The sequence below is a fragment of the Acomys minous genome (genome assembly GCF_964271855.1).
Source record: "Acomys minous genome assembly, chromosome: 3".
NCBI lineage: Eukaryota > Metazoa > Chordata > Mammalia > Rodentia > Muridae > Acomys > Acomys minous.
This window is the reverse complement of record NC_140485.1, coordinates 28,343,538-28,364,450: the sequence shown is the minus strand read 5'-3', so window position 1 is coordinate 28,364,450 and position 20,913 is coordinate 28,343,538. Positions and strand designations below refer to the sequence as shown.

Below are 20,913 nucleotides of genomic sequence, written 5' to 3'. Positions count from 1 at the left end.
TCCTGGGGGTGCAGAGGCCCATGGGACCTACTAGACATAGCTCTAGCTGCAGACACGCTTCTTGGTCTGGCTGTGTGGTGAATGCACATGCGATGTGTGTGCGTGTGGAGGCCAGGGTCAGTACTGGGCATTCCTCAGTGGTTCACCTTGTTTTGAGACAGTGTCTCTCACTCAGAGTCTCACCTTACCAGTTGCTTAGATCAGTTGGCCAGTGGGCTCCATGGGTCCACCCCTCCCTGTGCTGGGGTTACAGACATGCTTGGCTGTGCCATCTTTTTTACGTGGGTGCTGGGGATCCAAACTTGGGTCTCTGGTCTTGCTCCGCAGGTATTTCACCAGCTAAGCCATTTCCCTGGCTCTTCTCTTTGTAACACTGAAGACGGGAATTTGTCTCATGTTTCCAAGGAACAATTAGAAATACTGCTTTTGTCCTACACAGCTGGGTTTGTGTGTTACCACGCCTCGTGCTCTCTCATGTTCATTTGCAATATTTGCTTCCTGAAGTTTCCTGGGTCATTTCCCAAGCAGGAACATTGTGAGGCTGGAACACGCCATTGGGCTGCTCATGCCCTGAGGAAAAGAATGGCCTGAGAGAGGCAGTGACTGCATCCTCCACAACACATGACTGGAGAATGGGGCATCTTTTTCTAATTGGTCCAGTGAGAGGAGGCATCTGTCTGTAGTTTAGCCAGTAGAAACCTTTTTTAAAAACCCCACACAGAGGGCTGGTGAGATGACTCAGTTGGTAAAAGCATGAATTGTGCAAGCCTAAAGACATAAGTTCAAACCTAGAGCCCTTGGTAGAAAGAGGACTGATTCCAGAAAGTTGTCTTTTGATGTCTACATGTGCAGTGAGGCACATGCTCACTCCCCCTCATACCAACACACACACACACACACACACACACACTTATACACACACTCACACACACACTTACACAGACACACACATGCACACACACACTAAAAATAAGGGCTGGAGAGGTGGTTGTGCTGTTAAGAGCACCACAAATCTTACTGCTCTTTCAGAGCACCTGAGTGTGATTCCCAGCACCATCAAGTGGCTCCCAATCTCTAGCTTCAGGGACTCTGATAACGTCTGGCCTGCTCAAGCACCTGCAGATATGTGGTGCACATAAACTCCTGTGGGTAAACATATATACACATAAATAAAAATAATAATAAAAGAAAGATAAAGTAAAACCCACACAGAAATACCCAGTGTGTTTCTAGAGCCTTACCATAAATGCTTATCCCCTCCACCAACACATACAGTGGCCAGACTCCTTATCCTGTCAGCGAGCTTCTGCTTTGTCCACCTGGCCAGGGCCAGGCAGGCAGCCTTCACACTGCACTCTCTCAAGTCCTACCCACCCCAGCCCTCAGAGCAAGCGAGACGCCCATCTTTCCAAACTTGCTCAAGCTTCAGAGCTGCGTCTCTTTGCCCCAGGCCCTGTTCAAAGGCGAGAAGGTGAAGCTGGTGCGGCTGCGGAACCCCTGGGGCCAGGTGGAGTGGAACGGCTCCTGGAGCGATGGGTAGGTGAGGCAGATCACGCAGCAACAGGGCCCGGGGCCACACTGGGTTGGGTACCAAACCAAGAGAGTACTGTTGCTACGGGTGCAACATCACCCTCAAACCAGTGACCCACAGAGAAGGATACGGGCGTGGGCTTCTCCAAAAGGGCTGGGGGTGAAAGCAGGCGAGCCAGGCACTCAGTGAAGATGACGATGGGTTTAGGCTTGAGAGGAATGACCCGAGAAGAGTCTCTGTGCAGGTTTCTGGGCTAAACAGGCAATTCCCTTCGTAGTCTCTTGGTCTCGTCTATAAAATGGAAGCAGCACCAGCACTTTGAGGGGTGTGGTGTGCGCCACAGCTGGGGAAATGCCTGACTGAGGCTGAGCTTGTCTTCTCCTTCTCTGTTCACGTACTCAAGTCCTGTGAAAGATTTTTACTGCCTATCTCTGAAAAGAACACCCTGGCACCAACAAGAGAACCACTATGGAGAAGTCATCACAAAAGCTCCGGAACTTTACAAGCCCCTCTAGAGTTCTGTCAGTCACCGAGGTCAGATGGTCCCTACTAAATGACAGGCAGCCCCTTGTGCTTGAACAATTCAAGACCCAATAGTGGAAAGGTCCACACCCAGGCCCTGTGTGGCTGTGTTCTTAGACTTCTGCACACACCATAGCATGGCCACTCCTGGTTCTTTCAGTCCCACATTCATTCACTTAGCAAGTGTTTATTGATCACCTACTAAGTAGAAGGCATGAGGCTAACCAATGAGGATAGCCTGTGAATAAGTCACCTCTAAGTCGGGTACAGTGGCTGGCAAGTCCAGGACAGACAAGGCTACACAGAGAAACCCTGTCTCGAAAAACCAAAACCAAAAACAAAAAACAAAAAACAAGGCAAGTCACCTCTCAGCCAGGCGGTGGTGGCGCATGCCTCTAGTCCCAGCACTTGGGAGGCAGAGGCAGGCAGATCTCTGTGAGTTCAAGGCCGGCCTGGTCTATGAAGGAAGATCCAAAGCAGCCAAAGCTACACAGAGAAATCCTGTCTTGAAAAAAAGAGTCACCTGACAGTAGACACACAAGATGCTGACTGTGAGCTTGCTGCCTCCTACATTCATAAGCATCCCTATTCCTTGTCACTCATCCTTGTGACAGGTCCTTTCTTGCAGCTGACTATATGCTACTGGGGATGTAGTGAGGAATGCAGAAACACAGATTTGTCCCTGTGGGTTTAGGTTCAGTGGCGGGATCTTAAAGCCGTAGCCCCTCATGATTTGGGGAGCGGGGATGAAAAGTTACCTGGAGGTAGAGCTGTGTGAATGGTGCTCTGCGCTGTGGGGAGGCCTTACTGCCCCATCATTGTCTCCTCCACAGTCTGCCTTGCCACAGTGACCTTGCTGTGCTTCCAGACTTAGTGCCTTGACGCACTTCCTGCTGTCTGCTCCCTTTCACGGGTCGCTGAGTGGGGCCATGTCTCTCAGCAATCTCCACTGTGGTTCCGGAGCACCCTGACTCCCAGCACACCCTGAACCCCCATTTGGAACCCCATTCTAACCCAGTGAACCTGAGACAGTGCTTACTTCCTCACTCTAGAGGAGAGAAAGTGTAAAAAGCACCCAGTTTTAGAAACAGTGCTGGGCTGTTTCCTGGCCAGGAAAAAAATAAATAACAACAACAACAACAACAACAACAACAAAAACCCAACCATGTTTGATCTTTTCTTAGCAACTCAGTGGGAACTAAGCTAACAGTTTCGATGAGTTATTTCATGAACTCGTCATAGTTCCTGGGTAGGTGATGTAACCGTTTCCCTTCTGCGGCTGAGGAAGTCAAAGCTGACAGGGCAAGTGGCTGTCCAATGATACACAGCTGTCTGTTACCACAGGCGAATCCCAGTCTGCCTATGTGTAGAGTTGAGCTTTTAATGAAAGTGCTAGAAGATTCAGCCAGAGACAGTCAGGCCCTTGTGAGCCCATTCGAGGATTTGGTCTTAGTATTGTCAGTGGTGGGAATCGACTACAGGCCTTCCTACTGAGTGTAGCAGCTTGGAGCTGTGTTGTGATGCCTCTTACTGGCAGTGGTCTGGATATGGCCTTATCCAACTTTGTATTTCTGAGATTCTCGGACCCAGCCCACATCAGGCCTCCCCCTCCTCCTTCACCTCCCTTAATCCCTCCGTTTTCCCACCAGTTGGAAGGACTGGAGCTTTGTAGACAAAGAGGAGAAGGCCCGTCTACAACACCAGGTCACCGAGGACGGAGAGTTCTGGTAAGCTCACGACCCAGGCAGGGAGATGAGACCTCAGTCTCCAATCAGAAGCCACCCAGTTCCACCTTTGGCACATCGGGGCTGCGTCTTCCCACTGGGACTCAGGGCCTGGCACAGATGAGGTTGGGGGCGGGGGGGGGGGGAGTGCCAGGTCATAGCAGTGACTGTGCTCAGACCCAGGCCTGCACGTGGTAGCTTCTGTTCCAGCTACCCTTAGGCACTGGCTCTGCCATGGCTCTCTTCTAAACCAAGCGGCTTTTTAAAATCTGATGTCCTGTGCCAGCCTTATTCTGGTCATGGCAGCCTCCTGACTCTCAGCAATGTCCCTTACAATGCCTATGATTCCCAAAGGTCCCAGATGTATTTATTTGTGATATCATTAGCATTAAAACTATCCTTTCCCTACTGGGTGTGGTGGAGGATGCCTTTACTCCCGGTACTTGGGAAGCATATGCAGGTGAGTTCAAGGCCAGCCTGGTCTACAAAGCGAGTCCAGGACAGCCAAGGCTAATACAGAGAGACCCTGTCTAAAAAAAAAAAACAAAAAAAACCTAACAAACAAAAAACCCCTATCCTTTCCCAAATGACATATTTTTTTCCCTATGCCTAAAATGTGCCTGGTGATGGTGAAACACACAGTAACATTTTGGAGAATTGATTTTCAGCTCTCTGTCATCAAAGACAATAAGGAGTCATATCTATAAGACATTGTAATAGTTTGGGGATAGATATGTCAGAAATGCTAATGCCAGGCACACATCTGTAAGTCCATCACATACTTGGGAGACAGAGGCAGGAAATCCTGCCTCTCAAAAGCAAGTGAACAAGCAAACTGACAACATCAGTGTCTTCTGGGGACTTTATTGTACTGTTTTAGCCCTTGAATTCTCCCTTCCTCAGCCTATGTGAGACCTCTCCTCTTTTCAACCTCTCAGGATGTCATATGATGACTTTGTCTACCATTTCACAAAGCTGGAGATCTGCAACCTCACAGCCGATGCCCTGGAGTCTGATAAACTTCAGACTTGGACAGTGTCTGTAAATGAGGGCCGCTGGGTGAGGGGCTGTTCTGCTGGAGGCTGCCGCAACTTCCCAGGTGGGAGACCGTCTGCATGGGGGAAGGTCTAGGCCGAACTCAGTCCAGGCAGAATAATATTAGCTACCATTTACTGAGTCTGTACTAAGCTTAAGGATGCACTGTCTTATTAAAGCCTCCCCATTAAGGAAGGAAATAGCCATGCAGAGGAGTCTCCAACAGGGAGCAGGGAGCAGCTCCCTGGTACCTTTGCCGGAAGCAAAGGTGAAGCAGGAAACTGTCAGAACACCATGTCAATCATGTCCAAGGTATACTTGAGGGCCTGGCACCTGCTGCAGTAGTCGATGGCAGAGATGCTAAAAGCCTGACCGAGTCAGTGGCTTCAGAGATGGAGGGGAAGGAATAATGAGTGATACCAAGGGTCCCAGTGTAATGACCTGGGTGGAGGAGTCCACAGTGTAATACAAGTTGCACAGGGCAAAAGTGGGTATTGTTGCTGTTGGTGTGGTTGGCTGTGGAGTTGCAGTGAGAGGACGTTAGCTTGTGACATGAGAAGTCTGAGGTGCCTATTGATTATCAAGGTAAAGATTTGTAATAGAGGATTGAAGTCACCTACGTTTTAGAGTAGACTTAGTTATATGATAAAAACTCAAAAATGACGGGCGAGCTGGCCTGATAAACTGAGTCTGCGTCCCCAGACCCCCCCCCTTAATAGTCAGGCACAGTAATTCCTGTGTCCATAATCCCAGTAATCTACAGTGAGAAGATGGGAAAGGGAGACAGGAGAATACCCAGAAGCTGAGGGGCCAGTCAGCCCAGCACCCTTGAACAGACACCCTTGAATAAGGTGGGAGGAGAAGACTGATGCTCAAGGTTGCCCTTTGACCTCCATGCACATGCTATGCCATGCATGCACCTTTCACATACAAACATATATACATCATATACACACAAAACTCAGTATTTTGTAACAAAGAGAAAGAGTAAATAAATGAGAGGAAAAGGGTGGTAGAGAGAGGGTGGAAGTTAGACAAGAAAGCGAGCTCAGGTGTCACTGGAATGCAGAGGTCAGTTAGATAGTAGGAGTCACCCCAGGCAGTTGTAGCACACGCCTTTAATCTCAGTGTTCAAGGAGACAGGCAGATCTTTGAGTTCGAGGCCAGCCTGGTCTATAGCCAGAGTTACGCAGAAAATCCCTGTCTTGAAAAAAGAAAGAACGAGCCAGGCGTGGTGGCGCACGCCTTTAATCCCAGCACTCGGGAGGCAGAGGCAGGTGGATCGCTGTGAGTTCGAGGCCAGCCTGGTCTACAAAGCGAGTCCAGGACAGCCAAGGCCACACAGAGAAACCCTGTCTCGAAAAACTGAAAGAAAGAAAAAAAAAGAAAAAAGAAAGAACATAGAAGTCACACACACACACACACACACACACACACACACACACACACACACAGTGGAGTGTGTCAGATGCCTAGGGAAACAGCATAGATAGAACCAAAGGAGAAGCATAAAGCCAGATCCCAGAGACTCACAACATCGGCTAAAAAAGTAAAGTTGTCAGTAAAGACAGTGAAAGCCCAGAAAGGAGGCGGCCTGAAGGTATTGGGGATCCAGTCCACACAATCCCCTCTGTAGACAGGCTGCCTTAGAGTCGCCATTGCTGTGGGGTTACACCACAACCAAAGCAACCTGGAGAGGAAAGGGTTCACTTGGCCTTTCACAGCACTGTTCATCACTGAAGGGAGTGAGGGCTGGAACTCACAGAGGGAAGGAACCGGAAGTATGAGCTGAAGCCGAGACCCGCGGAAGGTGCTGCTTACCTGCTTGCTCGCATAGAATCCAGCCTACAGGCTTGTCTGCTTACAGCCCCATCTTTTTTTTTTTTTTTTAAGATTTATTATTTATACAGTACTCTGCCCACATGCTAGAAGAGAGCACCAGATCTCACTACAGATGGTTATGAGTCACCATGTAGTTGCTGGAAATGGAACTCACGACCTTTGGAAGAACAGACAGTGCTTTTTTAACCTCTGAGCCATCTCTCCAGCCCCTACAGCCCCACCCTCTGGAGGCATTTTCTCAACGGAGGTTCCCTCCTCTCTGATGACTCTAGCCTGTGTCAAGTTGGCACAATACCAGCCTGCACAAGGGTAGGGCTCCCACTCATTAATAATTAGACAAATGCTTGAATCAAGCACCTAGACCCAGGGCATCTTACAGTTGTCTGGAGTAGGGAGTAGGGCTCTTAAACTTTTTTACATGTAACTTCTTTTCAATGACCAATTTTTACATACCCCTGGGTATATAGTGTATAAAATAGGTATGCAAATCAAACACCTACTGATAATAAGTCCTTAAGAAGCTCACTTGTAAATCTCAACTTAATAGTATCAGAACTCTCTTACAAACCAAGATGATTCTTGAAGCTGTCACATGGGTCCAGTGCTATGGCTGGTGGTACAGATGTATATGATTGAACTTGTGTCTCATGCTGGCTGAGAAAGACAGAGGGCTTTTGTCTTTATTTCAGATATGAAATAAAGTTCTTGTACCAGAAAAAAAAAGACGTTTACTTGTGGGACTGGAGAAATGGTTCAGTGGTTAAAAGCACACTGGATGTTCCTCTAGAGGACCCAGGTTCAATTCCCAGTACCCACATGGCAGCTTACAACTGTCTGTAACTTCAGTTCCAGGGGATCCATGGCACCAGGCATGCACGTGGTACACACACACACACACACACACACACACACACACACACACACATGTATGTATATATATATATACAAAATACTCATACAAATAGAGCACATAAATCCATATTTTTTAAAGGTTTACTTGTGAGCCTACGGATATAACACAGTTGATAGTATGCTTGCCTAGCATGCATGAAGTCCTGGGTTCAATTCCCCCCCCCCCCCCCCCCCGCCTCCTACAGAATAAAGCACATATGATGGCACATGCCTCTAATTCCAGCACTCAGGAGGTAGTCAGGAAAGTTGTCTCAAAAAATTAAAAGAAAATAAATTATTTTATTTTAAAACAGTTTGTTAGTGCACATATAAGTTTATCACTTATTTGTATGTTAATGAGATAGATGTACTTGTTTACTTTTTTGTTTGTTTTTGTTTTTTGAGACAGGGTTTCTCTGTGTAATAGACCTGGCTGTCCTGGAACTCTCTTTTTAGACCAGGCTGGCCTTGAACTCACAGACATCTGCATGCCTCTGCCTCCAAGTACTGGGATTAAAGGCGTGCGCCACCATGCCAGCACTTGTTAATTTTATACAAAAATTTAAATCTTGCTGGATATTAGATACTGTAAAACACAGAGCATCTTCAACATTTTTTGGAATTGATGGATGTTTTTATAATTGTCAATCTTGAGAATTACATTCATATAAATAAGTAGTACAGATTGTCAGCAGTAACTTAGGGCCATTTCAGAAATTTCTAGGAATTCTGTCCTAATTCTAAGTCAAAATCCATTTAGTGGGGACTAGACAGATGGCTTAGTGGTAAAGAGCACTCATTGCTTTTGCAGAGGACCTAGGTTTGGTTCCCAGCACCCACGTGGTGCCCCTCTTCTGACCTGCATGGGAACCAGGCATTCATGCAGTGCATAGACACACACACAGGCAAAGCACCCGTACCCACGTAGAGAAAACTCCTCACATAGGGAACAGCGGTCGCAGGTTCCCTGTCTCATTTTCCTTCCTGGCCCTTTTCCCAAGAGGCATATCTGAATGCATGTTTCCTTTCCCCGGGGCGCAGACACTTTCTGGACCAACCCGCAGTACCGTTTAAAGCTCCTGGAGGAGGATGATGACCCCGATGACTCTGAGGTGATCTGCAGCTTCCTGGTGGCTCTGATGCAGAAGAATCGACGCAAGGACCGGAAGCTGGGGGCCAACCTCTTCACCATTGGCTTCGCCATCTACGAGGTATGAAGACCCCACCAACTGCAGCACAGGGAACGCACCTTTCCAGTGGGGGGGAATTGGGAGTTTTCAGCAGGGCCCTCTGGATTTCCTGGTCCTCGGTGACCACACATGTTTGTAACCAACATAAAAGCCACGGGTGCGGTGGGTAGGACTGGGGCTGGCAGGTTGGTAGCAGGAGTTCAAGCCTACAGTCTCTCTCTCTAGTTGCTGGCATTCCCTCCTGCAACTCTGGACCCCGTTCACATCAGAGGTACTCTTTTTTTCTATTTTGCTTCCAGGTTCCCAAAGAGGTATAGCAGTGGCGGCTGCCAGCCGTGGTGTGCAGCACCCCTTGGGGTCCTAAGTCTGTCTGTGGCTCCCTGAGAAGCTTCCTGGTAGGGTTGGTGAGCAAGGCTTCGAGGAGGCTACCATACCCCATAATGCACATTTTGTCCCTTCCACCAGGACACACCCTGCCCATCAAACACACAAACCTTCACACACTCACTCTTTCACACTCGTGTAAGTATAGACTCACAGAGACCCATTTGAAGGCGGCTGCCTCCTAGGATAGGAGAGTCACCTCCTTCAGAATCCAGTCAAAGTCCTTCCCCGTCTTTGGGGCACTTGTCAGCCTGAGAGATTTGGAGTTGAGGATCTTCTGGTTCTGGTGAGTGGCCCTATCTAGGGAAAGCATAGACCTGACTCTCATTTCTGAATCACAAAGAAAGGAAGAGGACGCCAGATGGGTCGTTTCTGTGGTGTTTTGAGGCCTTAGCAATTAGAAGAGTAGGCAGAGACTGTGAATGTTAGAAAGGGGCCCTTGGAGGGGACCAGGTCCATGCCACCCTCCCGAGGGCCTCGGTCCTCTTGGGCTCTTGTCCTCAGATGCACGGGAACAAGCAACACCTGCAGAAGGACTTCTTCTTGTACAACGCCTCCAAGGCCAGAAGCAAAACCTACATCAACATGCGGGAGGTGTCCCAGCGCTTCCGCCTGCCCCCCAGCGAGTATGTCATCGTGCCCTCCACCTACGAGCCCCATCAGGAGGGGGAGTTCATCCTCCGGGTCTTCTCTGAAAAGAGGAATCTCTCCGAGTGAGTACCAGTCTGGATCTCCCCACCTGTCTCTAAGAGGTCACTTATGTGGCCCAACCTATAGCCAGAAGGCAGCTGGACCAATTTCCTTCGGGGCTCTTGGGACACACCCACTGGCCTTTGCCATGCTTCACTCTGGGGCCATGACTCCATTTCCCTCACTTGTTTGATTACTTTTTGTAGTACTGGTGATTAAACCTGAGGCCTCGTGCATGCCAGGCAAGCACTCTGCCATGGCTTTCATCTTACTTCTTTGAGATAGGGCTTTTTTGTTTTTTGGGGTTTTTTTTGTTTGTTTGTTTGTTGTTTTTGTTTTCGAGACAGGGTTTATCTGTGTAGCCTTGGCTGTCCTAGACTCACTTTGTAGACCAGGCTGGCCTTGAACTCACAGAGATACACCTGCCTCTGCCTCCTGCATGCTGGAATTAAAGATGTGCATTACTATGCCCTGCAAGACAGGGTTTTTTTGTTTTTGTTTTGTTTTGTTTTGTTTACATTTCTTTCTTCTTTTGTATATTTTTTACATGCCAGAAGAGGGCATCAGATCACATTATAGATGGTTGTGAGCCACCATGTGGTTTCTGGGAATTGAACTCAGGACCTCTGGAAGAACAGGCAGTTCTCTTAACCTCTGAGCCATCTCTCCAGCCCTTGAGATGGGGTTTAACTAAGTTTTCCAGGGTGGCCTTGAACTCACACAGATTGGCCTCAACCCTTTGATCCTCCTGAGGCCCCAGCCTCCCAAGGAGTTGCAATTACAGCCCCATGGCAAGACAGCAGCCCACAAACCATTTATTCACTCCATTTATCCTGCAGATATTTATTGAGCACCTGTCTGTCCAAGTGCTCTTCTAGGCTCCGGGGATAGTGAAGTGAATTAAACAGAAGGAACTCAGTGCCTTCATGGAGCTCAACACTGGAGGGGCCAGGGACAAGGGACATATGTTGTGACATTTTAGATTTGTAGGAATGGTAAGCAGCAATAGAATAAAGCACAGAGTGGGTGTACAAGGCAGTGAGGATGGTTGGTATCCACGAGAAGCCAGCAAGGCTCCATCTCTGCCTTGGGTGGCAGATGCACTGATGGACCCCGCCTGCCTGAGTTCTGATCCTGGAAGAGGTGCGGGACCTGTTCTAAGGTGGCTGGGCAGTGCTTTGTGGGAGCTGCGGCAACACTGACAAGTAGCTGTGTGCCTGGGCTTTTCTGGGAATGGTGTCTACATGAGGCTGGTGCCTGGAGTGAAAGTCCCAGGATTCTTTCAGATTTAGTCTCAACTTGACCACAAAGAAGCCATGTGGCCTGAACACATTTTTGATGTGGCCAGCCATGGTGGCACATGCCTATAATCTCAGCACTTGGGATCTTTGTGAGTTCAAATCCTGCCTGATCCACAAAGTGAGTCCAGGACAGCCAGGGCCACAGGCTGGGTTTTGAAACCCTGTCTCAAAACAAACAAACAACAAACAAACAAAGAAAAAAAGGTGTGTGTGTGTGATTCCTGCTTGTTCTGGGGGGGATTAAGACAAGTTATGTTTGTGTTTTTCCCAGGGAAGCTGAAAATACAATCTCTGTGGATCGGCCAGTGGTAAGTGGTTAGGCTCTTAGAGGTGAGAAGATAGGGAGGGTTGTCACATTCCCAGCCCAGGCAGGGGGCAGGGGACAGGTGGTGGTGGGGAGAGGCTGGGGGCCAGGGCTGGGGGTTGGGTTGGGTTGGGGGTGGTGCAGGAGGAGAAAGCATTTTATCAATTAGAGGAAGGCAGTTGGGCTTAGCGCCCGAGGACAAGGGTGCTAACATTAGATTATTAGGCTGAATCCCATCCAGTTTCTCACACAAAGAAAAGGAAATACACGAGGTTGAGGACCCAGGCTCAGAACGTGGATCACTCACCTCTCACCTTGGTGGCCTGGACAAGTTACAGAACCTCTCTGACTCTGTTTTCTACTCTGCAAAATGGAGATAACAGTAATGTCCTGGCCGAGCTTGTGGGGTTTAAATCAATAAGCTCACACACGTGAAATGCCTGATGTAGCATGTGCGCCACAAGGGTATTTCCAGGCATCCTTCACGTGTGTGGCTTACATCATTTTGTTGTTGTTGTTGAACATTCTGAGAAACAGGTGAGGCTGTCACCTCAGCTTTTTACTTGAGAAGGTGGTGGCTCAGTAGGGTTAAATGGCTTCCTTGCATTTCCAGAGGCAAGGGTGGCTGAGAACTCAGGTTCAGATTCTCCCACTTTTAGGCCTAAGAAGCGAGCGCACGTGTGTGTTGTGGGATGGAAGTGGGGTGTGGATTGAGGAGTTTCAGGTGTGCTGCCGATAGTGCCGGGAGCCAGGTGCTTTCCTGACCACTGCACGTCTCATTTCAGTGTCAGGTGCAGCTGGCTCTTCCTCATCTTATGGATGCTGGATGCATCAGGGGTTACACACTCAAGATGTCATGGGCTGGGAGTGTGGCTGAGTTTGGAATGCTTGCCTGACATCCACAAGGCCCTGGATTCTACTCTAGCCTAAAAAGGGGAGGAGGGTGGTTCACGGGAGCCCGTACATCACATGTGTACAGCTGGTCAGCATAGGGCTCCTACGTAAGTTTATTTGTAAACAGCTTTCAAATGACACTTGGTGGGCCAGGCCTGGTGGCTCAGGTGGATCTCTGTGAGTTTGAGGCCAGCCTGGTCTACAGAGCAAGTTCCAGGACAGCCAATGCTACACAGAGAAACCCTGTCTTGAAAAAAAGAAAAAAGAAAAAAGAAAAACGACACTTGGCTTCAGTGCTAAAGGGACAATGTCAGTGGCTCAGCTGACTTGCCATAGGACATAGCAGGCCCAGTGTCAAGGCCAAACCTTCCAATTTTACCAAAGAAGCCCCAAACCTGGAAGCCCATATTATATCTCCCTGTTAAGTGTTTGCCTAAATATTAAAACAAAATCTCCTGAGGCAAACTCATTTTCACACAGGTTTGACTGAGTCACATTTTAGTAACCAATTTTACTTTTGTTTTGTTTGGTTTGGTTTGGTTTTTTGAGACAGGGTTTCTCCTTGTAGCCTTGGCTGTCCTGGACTTGGAACTTGCAGCCATTGGCCTGCTTCTGCTGGAATTAAGGGCGTGCACTACCAGGTCCGGCTCAGTTCTCTTCTTTTACCATGTGGTTCCCATAGGGCACATTTGGCTTGTCAGCCTTGGTAGCAAGCACTTTTACCCACGGAGCCCTCTCATTAGTTTTCATACCTTTTTAAGCTCTAATTAATCACAATATTTGGACCCCAGAGCCTTGAGCCACTGGCCATCCCAGAAACTTAATTTTTACCCGTTCCTCATTTATTGTTCCCCTTTCTATACAGAAGAAGAAAAAAAACAAGGTGGGTGTAAGAGGGGGAGTGGGCAGGGCACTGTGCATGTATGTGTCCATGCATGCCTGTGTGTACACATGTGTAACATGTGCATGTGTGTGTACACATGTGGCGTGTGTAAGATGTGTTTCTTCCTCCTCTCCTTGGGGGCTCTGCTGGCATGGGTGCTCTTCCAGGTGCTTGTCTGTATCACCACAATCCCACAGCGATCCCGGGGCAGTGGTTCCATTAGCAGTCCTGCTTTTCAGAAAAGGAAGACAAACTAGGCTTCCTGAGACCACGTGGCCAGAAAGAGACATAGGCAGCAGCACTGGAGCCAGGTGGTTCCCCAGAGTCTGGGCTCTGAAATACCACAGCCATCAGACAAGGTGTGGTGCTTACAGTGGTCCTGGGAATGTGTCACAAAGGTTCTCCTAGCATGGGTGCTGGTCCAGACCAGACTGAACATATGCCATGTGATGTGCTTGTAGCACCCCACTAGCCCCATAGAATACTATTTTTAAGGTAGGTACTGCTTATGGTTTTTTGTTTTTGTTTGGGGTTTTTTGTTTGTTTGTTTGTTTTTCAAGACAGGGTTTCTCTGTGTAGCCTTGGCTGTCCTGGACTTGCTTTGTAGACCAGGCTGGCCTTGAATTCATGGCGATCTGCCTGCCTCTGCCTCCCGAGTGCTGGGATTAAAGGCGTGCGCCACCACATCCAGCTTGTTTATTCTTTTTGAAAGCGAGGGTTCACATTCAGAGCAGTGAAGTGAAGTGCCAAGGGCACACAGCAAACAAGTGGGGACATTGGAACCAGTACCATATATGTCTACCCCGAGACCAGTCTCTTGTCCTTATTTCTCTAGTGCCCCTTACACTCCAACGCATGTGTTGTCACGACCTGCATGTGAGTCTGTAAATGCATGGTTGGTAGAGATGCCCCATGGCTATACCCTGCCCCCTGGTCCCCTCAGATCGTCACCGCTGCTTGTTCTGAGATCCCCACAAACTGGGGCTTAAGGAGCCTCCTGGAGCCAAATCTGGCAGAGCTGCTTTGCCACGTGTCCCCTTGGGTGACCTGCACAATCAGCATGGAAGAAGAGTGGGGACTCCCTGGTCAGGCTGCTCTTTTGGCTGAGACTGCTAAGGCTGTCTGCGCTTTGGCCCCAAGCCCCGCTGCCTTCCACCACACCAGCATGGGCAGGACATGGCAGCCGCTCTCTAGCCCTTCTGTAGCCTGTGCACTTGCATGAACATAGCCTTAAAGTAACCCTCCTGCTTCTGTAGCACCTTCCGTCTCTGCACAGCAGTTTGACAATCTCTAATCCATCTGGTCCCCACAAAGGGCCAACCAGAAGGAAAATCAGGGTTCACCAGCTCCAGTATCTGGTAACAGAGTAAACAGCCAATGAAGGTATTTCTTACCTGAGGGGAGGGCTGGTCAGGGGAGCCATGCCACCAAGCATTTTGAGAGGCTCCTTGGGTACTGAAGGAGTGGAGCCCTGCTCCCTGCTAGGGCCACTATAAACTTGTGGTTATTCCCTCTGCTAATATTATAGTTGTATGCCACCATGATGGACCTCAACAGCCTCATTTTTAGTGGGTTTTATACTGAGTTTCTGGGAGTTTTTCCATTTGAAAACAAATCCACAGAAATGTTTGAAAATCACTGATCACATCACATGCTTTCAGCATTCTTAGTGTTTTTATACGTACTACTTTGTTCTTTCATTAGGAGAAATTGGCTGGGTGTAAAATAGTGGACCCGGTAACCTACACAACACTTATTCTTTTTAATTTTTTTCTTTTGGTTTTTCGAGACAGGGTTTCTCTGTGTAGGCTTGGCTGTCCTGGACTCACTTTGTAGAACAGGTTGGACTTTGAACACACAAAGATCCACCTGCCTCTGCCTCCCACTATGCCTGGCTCACTTAATAATTTTTAAAAATATGAATAAAAGTGAGAAAGTATTGAGGTTCAAGCCAGATATAGTGGCATACTCATGATGGGCTACACAGACTCAGCCCTGAACAAAACCGCGCCCAACCACCACTGAGCAAGGTCCAGAAAGGCTTGGCATCTCTTCCCTAGTCATGCAGCTTGTCCATGCAGAGATGGGGCTTGAACTGAGACTCAAGTGCCTGAACCATTTCCTCCTCACTGGACAAAGCTACTCCAGGGGAAGACTGTCTCATATCTGTCAGCCTGTAATCTTTGCTTCCTTCCTGCCCTCCCCATATCTTTTCCCTTCCCAGCCCATCATCTTCGTTTCAGACAGAGCAAACAGCAACAAGGAGCTGGGTGTGGACCAAGAGGCAGAGGAGGGCAAAGGCAAAGCGGGGGACGATAAACAAGGGAAAGCCCCACAGGTTTCTGAGCATGTGGCATGGATGGGGAGTTTAGCTTACAGTGGAGGCTCTGCTATGCTCTGGGGTCCATAGGGGCTATGGTGGCTCCCATAGGGGCAGGGTCTCCTCAACATCAAGGGGCTTGTAATCATCTCGCTGACTTCTTCCCAGCAAGTTCCTCTGAACTTTGGGGGGGGGGGGGTACTTCTTGGGTAAATGTAGGCTGCCCGCACCAAGCCAGCCTTGGATGGGAATAAAAGGCTGAGCCCAGCCCACTGGAGCTTTTCTAGCCAAGGCAATAAGAGAACAGACTGGGGAGACAAAGGCTGAGGCAAGCCTGCTGGAGGGAGCGAGGCTCAACTCTGTCTTCATTCAGACTTGTTGGCAGGGGAGGGGGCAGGAAAGTGGGGTCTCACTGCAAGCATGCACTCCTGCAGAACTCTGGGACCACAACCTCCATCCAGGAGTCCCCATGAAGTGGGGAGGGAGGGGGGCCTTTGAAGATTTAGCCACAAAGACAGAGGTGGATGGGGGACCTGGCTGGAAGTCAAGCTCAAAATAGCAGAGGAAGATCTATCTGAAGTGAGTGGGCGGAGAACTGAGGGTGCTGCCGGCACATTGGCTTGAGGTGCCGGAACCAACGGGGCAGGCAGTAAAGAGCTGCCAAGCCAAGAGGATCTCCATTCTGGCTCAGCAGGTAGACTGAGAACCTGAGCCCTGTGCCAGCTATTGTCGCTTTGTGGGGGCTGTCTGGGAGGCCGAGGCCTGCTTTCTGTGAACCAGTCTCCTTTGTGTCCCCATATAGGCTCGGCCTGGTCACACGGACCAGGAGAACGAGGAACAGCAGCAGTTCAGGAACATCTTCAGGCAGATTGCAGGCGACGTACGTGTTTCTCTCCTGGCCCGGGATCCCACCTCCTCCCGTGGCTCATTGTTTAACAGAGGTCATTTTGGTTTGGGAGGGCCAGAGGATGTGTGTGGCATCAGACACCTGTGCCTCTGGGCTTGGGGTCGGCACAACCACTGGGTGTCTCAGAGCCTCTGGAGAGTTGAGGGTGCAGAAACTAGCCCACCGTGCTCAGACAGCTGGGGCTTGTCTCACAAGGCCTCTGCCCCACCCACTGCTCGGCCCTTCACCATTCTCCCCTCCCCCAGGACATGGAGATCTGTGCAGATGAACTCAAGAACGTCCTCAACACGGTGGTGAACAAACGTGAGCGACTCGCGCCAGATGTGGGGGATGGGCAGGGGCGCCAGCTATCTGAAAGCAGCTCCTCACCTTTCTCCATCCCCCCAGACAAGGACCTGAAGACACAAGGGTTCACGCTCGAGTCCTGCCGAAGCATGATAGCACTCATGGATGTATCCTTGCAGCCACTGTCCCCAACCCTCTGACGTGTGCTCACGGGGCCAAGGGAGCAGTTAAGGGTGTCCATGCCTAGGGCAAGGCTTGAGGGGATCCTGACTCAGACAATTCTGGATGCTGCTGGCCTGGCAGAGGTCAGGGAAGGATATACTGGGTTGTGACTGGTGGTCGCTTCCAGCTCTTACCACAGACTTTGAATCCTGCCCAAACAAGGATTGTTCTTAGGGGAAGGCTCCGTCAGCTATGGAGATGGCAGGAACTCTGGTTAATTAGGGAGGGTAAGGATAGAACCTGGGGTCAGGAGCCCTGGGAGAGGCTGTTGGTTTAACTACTTTCCCGGCACCTAGCCGCCCCTCCTAGTTCAGGGGGATTTTACTATGTTCCTGTGTCCCTGACATCCATCCTCCAGACAGATGGCTCTGGGAGACTGAATCTTCAAGAGTTCCATCACCTCTGGAAAAAGATCAAGGCCTGGCAGGTAGGACGAGAGCCTCATGTGGGAGTGATGGACAGGGTTGCAAAGCCTGGCAGGTAGGATGACAGCCTGATGTGGGAGTGATGGATAGGGTTATCTTGGGATTAGGTGTGTGATTGCTGTCCTTCAAACTGTATTTTCAGAAAATCTTCAAGCACTATGACACAGATCATTCCGGCACCATCAATAGCTATGAGATGCGAAATGCAGTCAACGATGCAGGTGCTGAGGGGAAACATGTAGACCTGTGAGCTGGGGACAGGAGAGGGTGGGAGACTAGACCCTCTTAAGAGTCCACTTCCCGTCACTTCCCAGGCCACCATGGCCAAGGGCAGGGAAACAGCCAGCCTGAAAGCTTCACTCTCCTTTCCTCTCCCTGCCCTTCCAAGGCTTCCACCTCAACAGACAGCTCTATGACATCATCACCATGCGCTACGCGGACAAACACATGAACATCGACTTTGACAGCTTCATTTGCTGCTTCGTCAGGCTGGAAGGGATGTTCCGTAAGTGAGGGCTACCCTTCAGCTCTCAGGAGCCTCCAGCCCCTCAGCCATGGTATAGCACGGCAGTAAGAGCTTCGGGCAACTTCCTACTCTCTGCCCCCGAGGTTGAGGTTGCGTATCAGCCATCACTCTCTGAAGGCCAAGACAAAGGGGAGCGATGCTGGTTACGTTCTGCGTGGATGTGTGTGGAGGACAGCGCTCAGGCGAGGCTCACTTGTGAGGCCAGCAGTTAGGTAGGAGAGGCAGGAGGATCATGAGTTCAAGGCCAGCGTGGGCTACATGGAGAGACCTTGTTTCAATAATAAAACAAGGGCTGGCACGATGATGACTCAGCTGTGTGGGTTTGGTGGCCTGAGGTAAATGGCTGAAACCCATAAAGTGGATGGAAGTTACCCTCTGACCTCTACATGTGTTCTGTGGCATGCACCCACACACACATTCTTTAAAAAAGCAAACACAAGCTAAGCCACCAGCTCCCCCCCAAAAAAGGATGGGAGGTGATTAAAAAAAAAAAAAAAAAGGGTCTGTGACTGGCCTTTGGCCTATGCTTTCCTTCCCCCAGGAGCTTTTAATGCATTTGACAAGGACGGAGATGGAATCATCAAGCTGAATGTTCTTGAGGTAAGGGGAACAAGCACAGTAGATCCTCTGCACCGTAGAGCCCAAGGTGGAGCCAATGAGGCAGACCGGACCCCGTGAGCCCAGTTAAGACTGTGACTCCCGGGGCGCACGCACCACGAGAGAGCCTTGCCCCAAAGTTGCACTGTTGCACTTTCCTAGGAAAGATCCAGGGAAGAGGAGCAGGCTGCTCTTTTTAAATGTTTTTATTACTTTAAGCAATCCCTAGGGATGATGGGCACCCCCTGCTTGCTTTTGTACTGATCTTGCGGTTTCCTTTTTCAGTGGCTGCAGCTTACCATGTATGCCTGAGCCAGACAGGCCTCATGCAAGATCAACCAGATTCCAACCCAATCCGACACAGCTAGAACCTTTTACCACCGAGAACCCAGTAGCCGCACCTCCACCGAGCCCACGGGGCTTCTGCTCATGGTCCTTTTCCACTTTGCCCCAAGTCTTGGTGCACAGCCTGATGCCACCTGGGAGGTCTGCGGATTCTAAACTGCCCACTTAGCTTACACAGGGCTGTCCACAGCCCCTGCCAAGTGGCACTCACTCACACAGGAGTCTGCACTCAGTTCTGCCAGCTTTAGGATGGGTCTACTCTGGGGTTAACAGGGCTGATACTCTGGGGTATCTGAAAAAAATATGACTACATTCTGCAAAAAGCAATCTAAATAAAGGCACACACAAGGCTGGCTGCACTGTTTCCTTTATTACCGTATTTCAGTCACCGTGGGCTGAATGTCTCCCAGTTAAACTATCATGCATCATCTCCACAGAGACCTAGTTTGGGGCTAGGGAGATGGCTCAGTAGATACAGGGCTACGTAAGCATTTGGACCCCAATGCAGAACCCTAAAAGCCAAGCATGAAGCCTTACACCTGTAATTCTGGTACAGGAGAGCAAAGACAAAGGAATTCTGTGGGCTTGCTGGCCAGTCAAGCCAAAGGGACAAGGTTTGTTGAGAGCCTGTAGAAGAATTGGGGCAATGGTTCACAGGGTAAAAGTGTTGACTTTGGATTCCCAGCACCCACACAAATGTAAATGGCTGTTTAGGAGTGCGCATCCACCTACAGTCCCATCTGGAGGGAGAGAAAGAAAGATCACTGGCACAAACCGATTAGCTAGACTAGCTGACCCGACAAGCTGTGGGTTCAAGTGAGACCTGGGTCTCAATGTCAAAGGTAGAGTGATCAAGGAAGATCGTCAATGGCAACCCGACTTCCACAATCACAAACACACACACACATGGGAGACAGGCAAATACCCACACACCTGACCTCCACACCTCTACACACACAAAGAAAACCTTTATAGTCTATGACATACCCAATCCTGCCAGGTATTGAAGGGCTGGGTCTGGTTAGTATATAAATGGGAAAAGGCCCTAGTCTCAGGATAGAACAGTGGGAAATGCATATAAAAATCAAAGGGTTGAGTCCCACTGAAATCATATTCTTTTCCTTTTACTTGTAATTTTGTTTTATGTGTACGGTGTTTTTGCCTACAAGCCTGGTGCCCATGAGGCCAGAGGAGGGCATCAGATTCCCTAGAACTGGGAGCTAGAGATTGTTGTGAGCACCATGTAGGTTCCGGGAGCCACACCCAGGTCCTCTGGAGGAGGAGACAGTCTCCAGATGACCCCTACCCGACCCCGAACCATCCTTCCCGCCCCACTGCTGCTAGTTTTGAGCACACGGACCATCCAGATGTTTTCCAAGTTTGCTGGCGTGGAACTACCACGGGTAGTAGAAGGGGATGAAAAGAGGCAGGGTGGGCTCAGTCTAAGTGCATGTATGACATCTAGAAATAAATTTAAAATCAAGTAAGTGGGTAACAGGAAGGTCTAGTTACTAGAGGGCAATGCAAGAGGTTTTTTTTTGTTTTTGTTTTTTTTAAATTCTAGCTTCTCTGCTTATTGGGTTCGTTGGACATTAAAACAAACCACTGGCCCTTGGGTGGGTCTATGGCACAAACACAATATTTCCTGCCCACTGTCTTGCTCTTTTTGTTTTTGAGACAGGGTTTCTCAAAAACCTTGACTTGGCTGTCCTGGACTCACTTTGTAGACCAGGCTGGCCCCCAAACTCACAGCGACCCAGAAGCCTCTGGCTCCCTGAGTGCTGGGAATAAAGGCGTGAGTGATCATGCCTGGTTCATCTTTTAATACCAATGGAAAAGGCTAATCATGAATATGCAGACAAAATAACTAAATGAACACTTAGTAAAAGTACTTTTATTTTCCTCTGATATTTGCTTTATATCTCACTTACAAAGTTATTAAGTTCACAGCTTTTATACCAAAATGTACGAAGGCTGTTTAGAAATATCTTTGCAGTCAAATGTCACCTGACATTTCTTCTAATCCATATTAAATGTTGAAAAACGGTAAGAAACCAAGGTGAGGGCAGCTCTGGGCAGCTCTTCCCCCGACAGC

General features: G+C 49.3%; 1 protein-coding gene across 4 annotated transcripts in view; it reads left to right on the top strand.

Moving 5' to 3' along the window:
• Window positions 1-19,171, top strand: part of CAPN3 (calpain 3) — a 43,361-nt gene extending 24,190 nt beyond the window's left edge. For 2 of the 4 annotated variants that reach the window (XM_084776374.1, XM_084776375.1), the window contains exons 7-21: window positions 1,451-1,536; window positions 3,703-3,780; window positions 4,716-4,876; window positions 8,587-8,756; window positions 9,035-9,046; window positions 9,624-9,832; window positions 11,382-11,418; window positions 16,314-16,391; window positions 16,664-16,721; window positions 16,806-16,870; window positions 17,284-17,352; window positions 17,493-17,571; window positions 17,739-17,855; window positions 18,418-18,476; window positions 18,759-19,171. In XM_084776374.1, coding sequence (XP_084632500.1) covers window positions 1,451-1,536; window positions 3,703-3,780; window positions 4,716-4,876; window positions 8,587-8,756; window positions 9,035-9,046; window positions 9,624-9,832; window positions 11,382-11,418; window positions 16,314-16,391; window positions 16,664-16,721; window positions 16,806-16,870; window positions 17,284-17,352; window positions 17,493-17,571; window positions 17,739-17,855; window positions 18,418-18,476; window positions 18,759-18,785 — 1,305 coding nt within the window. In that variant the 3' untranslated portion in view covers window positions 18,786-19,171. Of the gene's footprint in view, window positions 1-1,450; window positions 1,537-3,702; window positions 3,781-4,715; window positions 4,877-8,586; window positions 8,757-9,034; window positions 9,047-9,623; window positions 9,833-11,381; window positions 11,419-15,415; window positions 15,530-15,558; window positions 16,206-16,313; window positions 16,392-16,663; window positions 16,722-16,805; window positions 16,871-17,283; window positions 17,353-17,492; window positions 17,572-17,738; window positions 17,856-18,417; window positions 18,477-18,758 lie in introns of those variants that run through there. The other 2 variants (XM_084776373.1, XM_084776372.1) reach the window with 2 other exon arrangements.
• The last annotated feature ends 1,742 nt before the right edge of the window (window positions 19,172-20,913 follow it).